The sequence below is a fragment of the Geotrypetes seraphini genome, chromosome 3 (genome assembly GCF_902459505.1).
Source record: "Geotrypetes seraphini chromosome 3, aGeoSer1.1, whole genome shotgun sequence".
NCBI lineage: Eukaryota > Metazoa > Chordata > Amphibia > Gymnophiona > Dermophiidae > Geotrypetes > Geotrypetes seraphini.
This window is the reverse complement of record NC_047086.1, coordinates 339621258-339631120: the sequence shown is the minus strand read 5'-3', so window position 1 is coordinate 339631120 and position 9863 is coordinate 339621258. Positions and strand designations below refer to the sequence as shown.

General features: G+C 42.4%; 1 protein-coding gene across 1 annotated transcript; it reads left to right on the top strand.

The window, feature by feature from the left end:
- Positions 1 to 7003: 7003 nt before the first annotated feature.
- LOC117357286 lies at positions 7004 to 7705 on the top strand. Its single transcript, XM_033937655.1, has one exon. The coding sequence runs from the start codon at positions 7004 to 7006 to the stop codon at positions 7703 to 7705; it is 702 nt and encodes a 233-aa protein (XP_033793546.1).
- Positions 7706 to 9863: the final 2158 nt, after the last annotated feature.

Below are 9863 nucleotides of genomic sequence, written 5' to 3'. Positions count from 1 at the left end.
TTCTTTTATTTTCATTTGAGCATCTTTTAATGTATACCAAATTTTATCATTTGAGGGCCAATCAGATCAGATTCAAGTGGATATCGTCTCATGACACACTTACCAATTACCTCTAATAAGGATTAGTGGTTGTAATTTGTAGGATTGGGATCCCCCTGTAACGCATCTTGTACTGCTGCTTCTCAACTAATTCGAACAAATTTGGGGGCGTCTGTGGCATCCAACATAATCCCTGCTGCGCCTCCATAACATCATTTCTAGTCAGATTTTCTCCTGTCTGCAGGTTTCCCTGTAATCTTCGTCTCCTCACAGGCTTTGCTTCTAAACTGTCTGCCTGCTCTCCTTCAACACATATATCCCCCTCACTGGTATTAGAATTTGAATCCCAAATATCTGGCAGATGGAAAAGTAAGGTTCTAACTTTTCTGTCACTCACTTTCCGCCTCCGTTTCTTGTATTTACATTGTGCGCATCGCACAGCTGCCTTTTCTGCTACATTTTGTTAGGTGTCCACCTTATCCATTCACAATTTATTCTGACATTGTAGCATTGTAATAGCATTCTGTTGATTACCCATTTTCTTTTCCAGCTCTCCTAATTTCAATTGTAACTCATGCTTAGCTTCATGCAACTTCCTCCATGCTGATAAAATCATTCATCCTCGTCTTGAAATTCCTTCTCACTCTCCCCCTTTTGAGATTGTCACCTTTTGTAAGGAGGCACATAATTCATGCGGATCCCCACTTCCAAAAGTCCAGGATTCACATAATCCTGCTTCTACAGGCCACTCAGTGGCCACTAATTTATATATACTGTCATCCCACCCAGGGATAGAGGGTTCTGAAGCCTGCTCCAGATTCCCCATTTTCTTCTGTTGCTTTCTTGTCCACATTTTACACCCCACTTCTGGTACCAATTTGTATTGCCACGTATCTATCTAACAAGGGTGTGTAAAAGTAACATCCAAGAAAAGCATCAGAGTAATATGATCCTTTATTGCATAAACATCAGAGGATCACTAAATAATGCAGATAAGCATCAGATAATATACAATATAGAAGCAAAGGATATCTATATACACAAAATAGAACACTTCACCATGTCTGCCAGGCTCCATCCTGATGCTGATCGGGAACCCGGGCGATCAATAGGTCGGTACAGCACATGGTTCCCAGGGCTGCAGCTGGATTCATTTTGGAACTGTCCCAGTGTTTCTTATATACCTTTTTTTCACACTACCTTTGCCCTGTCTCACTGCTATCTCTGAAGTAAACAACAGGTGTCTCTCTTATCTTCCAGCTGGGAGGTTAACCACTGTTTGAACTTTATTCCTTATCACAGTACACACACCAAGATGCTGAAGTAAGTTGTCTCAGGGTAAACAAGGTTGAGGACAGCAGTCCGGCAGATGGGTTTTGCAAGGTCCAAGACAGACATGAAACAGCACCTGCAGTATGCTCTTGGTAACAAAGTTCACATTGGTCAGGAGGTCATGATAGCAAATAAGCAGACTTGAGGAGACATGTCATGTAGTATGCTGAGTTTCAGTTACCCCTGACCATAGGCATAACACTGCTCTATCTCCTTTTTAAATGTTAGCACCAGCAGCCTGGTTCCATCCCGGTTAAGGTAGAGTCCGTCCTTTCAGAACAAGCGCCCCCTTTCCCAGAAGGTTGCCCATTTCCTAACAAATCTAAATCCCTCATTCCTTCACCATTGTTTCAACCATGCATTGAGACTTTGGAGCTCTACCTGCCTCTTGGGTCCTGCGCGTGGAACTGGGAGCATTTCTGAAAATGCAACCCTAGAGGATCTGGATTTCAGATTTCTACCTAAGAGCCTAAATTTGGCTTCCAGAACCTCCTTCCCACATTTTCCTATGTCATTGGTACCTACATGTACCAGGACAGCTGTCTCCTCCCCATCACTATCTAAAATCCTATCTATGTGACATGTGAGGTCCGCCACCTTCGCACCAGGCAGGCAAGTGACCAGGCGATCCTCTCGCCCACCAACCACCCAGCTATCTACATGCCTAATAATTGAATCACCAACTACAACCGTTGTCCTAACTTTTTTCTCCTGGGTAGAAGCCCCTGGAGACACATCCTCAGTGCGAGAGGATATTGCATTCCCTGATGGACGGGTCCTAGCTACAGGTTTATTTCCTACTTCACCAGGGTGACGCTCTCCTTCTAGGAGATCTCTCTCCTCCAAGGCAGCATAGGGGCTACCAGACTGGAGGTGGGACTTGTCTACAACATCCTGTAGGTCTCCTCTATGTACTTCTTTTTCTCTCTCAGCTCCTCCAAGTCTGCTACTCTAACCTCAAGGGAACACATTCGTTCTCTGAGAGCTAGGAGCTCCTTGCAGCGAGCACACACATATAACTTCTCGTCAACCAGAAGAAAGTCATACTCAATGCAAAAGACTGGATAGCAACCTTCTTGCTGCTGGATTACTGTCTGCATCTTGTTATTGAGCTAATTAATTAACCTTTTTAAGCTACTAGGAATATATTAGACTAGTATAGAGAGCCTTAGGATTTTATTAAATGTTTATTTTAAGACTTAAACTGTATTTAGAAGGGGACCTACAATTTAGCTTTTCTTCCCAAACCTATCAAAGCTCAGAGCAAAATAATGTATACTTACCCACAGATATGTCTTCTACTTTTCTCCTCTCAGAAGGAGAATGTCCTCTTCCCTCCTTCTCTAACAGACTCTAAAGGCTAAACTACTGCCTGACTGATTTTGCTGAGCTAAAAAGAGAATTACAAAAATATAACCCACCAAAACCCAAGTTTACCTTTCCCAAGTTTGAATACCACCAGACAAAATGTTCCAATGGATGTATTTTTTATTTTCTCTGCAGAGCAGATCCTTTCAGTACCTCTTCAGGTGTGGGGGAAAAGGGTGAGTTTCCAGATCTGGTGGGAGTTAGGTGTTTCAGGTTGTGCAGATTGTCCTTGTTAAGATCAGCTGGAGAAATGTGAAGGGTAATTTAGAAGTAGTATAAGAGTAATTTGAGCCTAGGGGTGGGTGGACAGATAGTAGTTCAGAGGTTGCTGTGAAAACTATCTTTAATGCAGATCTTCTACAACCTTCCTCTTAGAACCAGGTTTACTGCGAGTTAGGCACTAGGCCAGCATTCCTCCCCTCAAGGGTCACCTGTGGAATCTGATCTTTTAAGAAAGTCCTCAGAGTTCAGTGTACAATACAAGGCTGTATGCTAACTTGGCACAGACTAGAGATCTAGTACCAACAAATATATAGAGTTTCCAGGTTACAATTTGCCATAGTTATCCTTAACAATGCATACTTTTTCAATACAAGTTTTTATCCTAATGTGATACATTGGGATCTAGTGCCAATGTACATTTCTCTGTAATAGATTGGTCATGGGCAGGTAATGGCTGTTACTTCTTCTTTTTTGTGTGTATGGGAGCCTGCTAAAGCTTGATAGCCTATGGGACATATCATACCTAGTGTAATTCCATCATTGTCTTTAGGACAGGTTTTCATAATCAGGGATATATCCCAGTTTTTATCTGTGAGGTCATTTAGCCTGATGCCTTTGTTATTTACTGATCTGGCATTTATGAGAGTGATAGAGAGGTTTTTAGTTGTGGGGCTGTATGAGAAAATGGGGATGCCTCTTAGGTTGGAATAAATTTTTTTTAAAAAATGTTTTAACACTTGTGTCAAAGAGATTGCACCAGAGGGACTGCTAACATCTGAGTCTACCAGCATACAAGTACTGTCCCTCTGCAGCATTTTCCAGACTAACACTAGCTCACCCCCTTTGGTGACATCAGCCTAGGGGCGCAAGGTTTAAATTGCCCAAGCTCTGCGCCAGAGGTGCAAATGCCTCCATGTCATGCCGACAAAGGAGCGTGACTAAGTAGATGAAACTGAGGTTCATAAAGTTATTTGTGACTGAACACCTACCCGTGCAATAGAAGATCCTTGTTTCTCAACAATTATTAGACAAATGGTTAATAAGGTGACCCCAGCAATTACTAAAATTGTAAACAAATCACTAGAAAATTATCAATCTTGCTGCTGCGTTTTGTAAATATGATTACATTTCGCCACATCTCCAACAAAGGCATTGGCTACCAGTCGCCTTCAGAATTTATAATAATAAAACCCTTAGTTAGTGCATGCGCACTAGGACTGAAACTCTGTGCCTCCATGTCTCTGCATGCACAGTACAATAGAACCGCTGACCAGGGAAGCGTCTCAGCCCAAACAAACACTACATCCACTTGCAAAAGCAAAAGTGGCGTTTATGAAAAAGAAAATGTTTCTCACAACCCGGAAGAGGGGGGAAAGACTCACGCCAAGGCAAAGGGGGAGGGGGGAGAGAAGGGAAAAGCAATCCTGAGGCCCTGCCCTTTAAAAACATGCTTAATAGCTTCTGCAAAACTTAATAGCTTCTGCAAAACCAAAAACTCCCGTCCTCCTTGAGCCTGCCCAGACCTCCGGCTCGCACCCTTTCCTTACCAAACTCAGCCGAATCCCTCCCTCTTTCGCGGACGCCATCTTAGCTCTGGAGTGCTGTGAGTTGGATGCCACCTACAGTGGAACATCCTGTTTCCGGGGCCTTGCTATGGTGCCCCCCCCCAGTGGAACGGCTTAGCAGCACGCTCCTTCTCATCCTTTGCTTCCCACGAGCACCAATGACGGGCCGGGTTTTTGTTGCAATAAATGTCAATCAGTTTTCTAATCTAATCCACTCCACACTGACAAAAACATTGCCAGCAGTCAGTGTGCCTGAATAGCCTCCACAGTGCCAGCAGTCAGGTACTACACTCCACAGTGCAAGCAGTCGCCCCATAGTGCAAATTCTCACTATGCCTCAGCACCCCATTATGCTAAAATTGAACTACTCTGCTCCACAGTGTCAACAGTCCGTGTTCAACACTACACAGTGCCAATAGTCAGCTACTACAACCGTAAGATTAGACAAACACACTTAAAGGAACATTAACAAAAATTAGTCACTATATACCAACACCATGCCCACCAAAAGACATCTAGAGGAGCAGCAGTCACCTCAGCAGGTGGAGTTGAAGAGGAGAAAGGCCGAAAGAGAAAAACAAAGATGAGCTAATAGATCTATTGAAGAACAGGGAAAAAAAATGCAGAAAGATGCAGAGCTAAAACAGCAAGTCTGACTCCAGAAGAACAATCACTACGTCAGAAACACGCCAAAAGAGAACAACAAAGACAAGCAAATATATCTATTGAAGAAAAGGAAAATCAACGTTAAAAAAAAAACCAAACGCAGAACGAAAAGAACTAAAACAGCAAATCTTACTCTGGAAGAACAACAATCACTGCATCAGAAACACGCCAAGAAAGAAAGACAAAGGCGAGCAAATACATCTAATGAAAAACAGGAAAAAGAACGTCAGAAAAACAAAGAAAGACACAGGGCTAAGTCAGCAAGTCTGACTCCGGACAAACAACATGCTAAAAAAGAAAGACAAATGCGAGCAAATACATATATTGAAGAACAGGAAAATAAGTGGAAAAAAAGTCCAAAAAAACCAGACCTAAAAGATCAAGTATGACTCTGGAAGAATGACAATCACAAAGTCAGCAACACGCCAACCTACACAGAGACATTATAACACATCTGGGGCAATTACATCCACAGCAACTGTCACAGAGGAAAAAAATCCAAACCAAATAGTCAAGGGCCGGAATACAAGCATTGGCAGTTCTGAATGGCATGCTGAATATTAATGAGGGTGACATTAAAATACACACATGTGGATATTTAGATCAGATCTGCAACTTTTGTAATGCAAAACATTTTGAAGCAGAAAGACCTTCAGATTGTAAATTTTCACAATGTTGCTCAAAAGGAAAAGTGCATCTTCCCCCAATTACTACAAATCCTTTCATCCAGCAACTCATGACGTGTCAGCATCACTACAGCAAAAATTTATTCAATAATATATGATCCATAAATAGTGCCCTAGCATTTGCCTCCATGGGAGCAAACATTGCTCCACCTCCTGTTTCCACATCCATGGTTCAATTTGTCACAGAGTAGGCATACTGTACCCGGAACAGGGACAAAACAGACAATATGCACAATTATATATTTTAGATCCCTTTGAAGCTGCAGAACAAAGACTGCTCATTTTACCAAACTCAGGAATAAATCCAGAACTTATCCAAACACTAAGCACATGTATTTCGCAATACAATCTATTTGCAGAGGCTTGCAAAATGTTGCAACAGGTTGAAAAAGAATATGAGGAGGATGCTGCCAGAACAGACAGGTATCCATGGCAATAGTGCAAGATCATAAAAATGAGCAAAGGTGCTATAACGCACCAAAACATTGCATTTATTTTTCAAAATAATGACGGATAACCACCACTTGAAAGAGATCTCTTTTATACACTGCAAACCAAGTGCAGACGATCCAAAACAAAGGTGAACACAAAAAATTAGTGTCCTTGATCCAAATCTGGAAACCAAGGTTTACCCATTGCTATTCCTCTATGGCAGGGGTAGGCAATTCTGGTCCTCGAGAGCCAGAGCCAGGTCAGGTTTTCAGGATATCCACAATGAATATGTATGAGATGAATTTGCATGCACTGCCTCTTTGAGATGCAATCTATCTCATGCATATTTATTGTGGATATCCTGAAAACCTGACTTCGGCTCTCGAGGACTGGAATTACCTACCCCTACCCTATGGGGATCAAAGCTGGGGAATTGACATACCTTTGCAACACAGACCACAAGCCTTAGTAGGCTTAACAAATCAGTAACGAAATCCTAGAGTTAGGGTAACACAAATGCAATATTATGGGTACCGTCGTCTTTCCATCAGAGATGTATTTAACCCCTTCTTACATGCTGGCCGCCTTACACAACAATATATAGTAGATGCATATGTCAAAACCGAAGCCAACAGACTATGTTACACACGCCAAAATCATCCAAAATTACGAGTAGAAAAATACTCACAATTAATGGATCATTTAATTAATGAAGCCAATGATGCTGGCCTAATTCCTGGAAAAACATATATTTTGTCTTCCTCATTAGCAGGTAGCCCCAGAAACATGATACAAAATTATCAAGATGCAATGGCAATTGTCAGAAAATATGGTAAGCCTGATCTTTTCATTACAATGACGTGCAACCCCAAATGGGAAGAGATTGTTCATAACCTACAACAAGGTCAAACTGCTGATGCACGACCAGATTTAGTTGCAAGAGTATTTTACCTAAAACTAAAAGCTAGTGTCTACGTAATTGAATTTCAAAAGAGGTGTTTACCACATGCTCACATATTACTCATTCTTAAAGATGATAGTAAACCAAAAACAGAAGTGATAGACAAAATTGTATCTGCAGAAATTCCAAATATAAACATCACTCCTCGCTTATATGCAATTGTAACAAAACATATGATTCATGGACCATGTGGAGCACACGATCTTAATTCTCCATGTATGACAAATGGCAAATGCACTAAGGATTATCCAAAGCAATTCCAGCAACAAACTATTGCTAATATTAATGGTTATCCCAAATACAGAAGACGAAACACAGGCCAAATTTCAAATGTTAATGGCAAGACAATTGATAATACATGGGTTGTACCATATAATGCAAATCTAGCCCTCAAGTACAATTGCTACATTAAAGATGAAGTTGTGCTTCTGTGAAAAGTGTCATAAGAACATAAGAACATAAGAACTGCCATCTCCGGATCAGACCTTCGGTCCATCAAGTCCGGCGATCCGCACACGCGGAGGCCCCGCCAGGTGTACACCTGGCGTAATTTATAGTCCACCATATCTTTATATGCCTCTCTTAAGGAGATATGCATCTAGTTTGCTCTTGAAGCCTAGGACGGTCGATTCCGCAATAATCTCCTCTGGGAGGGCATTCCAGGTGTCAACCACTCTCTGAGTGAAGCAGAACTTCCTGACATTAGTCCTGAACCTGTCCCCCCTTAGCTTCATTACATGTCCTCTAGTCCGTGTCAAATTGGACAGTGTCAAATACCTTTTTAAATATGTGTACAAAGGTCTTGATTGTACAGATGTTGTAATTCAAGAACATGGTAGTGGGGGGACTCCATCATCAGACAAGTCGACAATCACATAGCGGAGGAAGACTGGATCGGCTAGTGACCTGCCTACCGGGAGCCAAGGTAGAAGACATAGTGAGCCGCATTGAAAGGATCATCGACAGTGTGGAAGAAGAAGATACGGCGGTGGTGATCCATGTGGGGACGAACAACGTGAGCAACAGGAACTACAACAGGGAAGTACTGAAGGACCAGTTCCGGATGCTAGGAAGGAAGCTGAAGATCAGAACGCAGAGGATAGCATTATCGGAGATCCTTCCGGTACCCAAGGCAGACGAGAAGAGACAGATGGAGCTGCAAGCAGTCAACGCGTGGATGTGGCGCTGGTGTGAGGAAGAAGGATTCCACTTTGTGTGCAACTGGATGACATTCTGGGGGAAGAGCAAGCTATTTAGGAAGGATGGACTCCACCTCAGCAGAGACGGAATGAGGCAACTTGCAAGCAACATCAAGAAAGAAGTTGAGAGGTTTTTAAACTAGGAAGAAGGGGAAAGCTGACAGTCGACCGAGAGAGAGAGTCGATGGTTCAGGAACCGGTATACCCGGAGGATACCGTGTAGGAAGATAAAGGGAAAGACTTACCAGATCACAGGCATGATAGAACAAAAGGGACACAAGGGAGAAGGAAATGCAAGAAATGAACAGGCCGCAAACTCAAGTGTATGTACACGAATGCAAGGAGCCTTAGGAATAAGATGGGTGAATTAGACTCTATGGCACAAAAAGATAACGTTGACATCATCGGCATCACAGAAATATGGTAGACTGAGGAAAACATCTGGGACACTGTGCTACCAGGATACAAACTATACCTCAGAGACAGAGTGGCTTAAAAAGGTGGGGGCATAGCCATATACATCAAAGAGGAAATTGAATCTACTGGAGAGAACACGCTACAACTGACGGATAAGTTAGAGTCTCTATGGTTCAAAATTCCGGGAACAAATGGACCGAAATGAAGATCGGCATTTATTACCAACCCACAGGGCAGTCCAAAGAAATTGATGGAGAAATGAAAGACGAGATTAAACACAACTGCAAGGGAGACAACGCAGTTATCATGGGTGACTTCAACTATCCGGTGATAGACTGGAACCTAGGCACCGTCGGCTGTGCTAGGAAGACCAAGTTCCTGGATACTGTAAGCAATTGCTTTCTGGAACAACTTGTCAAGGAAAATACAAGAGGAAATGCAATTCTGGACTTAATTCTAAATGGACTGCGAGGACCGGCACAAGATGTAGATGTAGAAGGGACACTGAGAAACAGTGATCACAATTTGATCCGCTTCGACCTGGACGCAGGGGCGAAACATCAATCCAGAATGACAGCCACGGTACTGAACTTCCGAAAAGGGAATTACGAAGGGATAAGACTCATGTTGGGGAAGAAGATTAAGAAGAGGATAAGCACTGTAAAAACGCTAGAGCAAGTTTGGTCCCTTTTTAAGGACACAGTCACCAAGGCGTAAAATCTATATATACCTCGTATCAAGAAGGTATCCAAGAGGAAAAAGAACAAAGAACCAGCATGGCTCACTGTAGAGGTGAAGGAAGCGATCAGAGACAAGAAAACTTCATTTAAGGAATGGAAAAGATCAATGACGGACAAAAACTGGATTAAACACAAACAACATCAACGCAGGTGCCATAAGGCGGTAAAAGGGGCCAAAAGAGACTACAAAGAAAAATAGCCAAGGAAGTGAAAAACTTCAAGCTGTTCTTTCGATA

What these genes read in the sequence shown, in the direction of transcription:
- LOC117357286 (XM_033937655.1), top strand. Translation starts at nt 7,004, where the DNA reads ATGGATCATTTAATTAATGAAGCCAATGATGCTGGCCTAATTCCTGGA.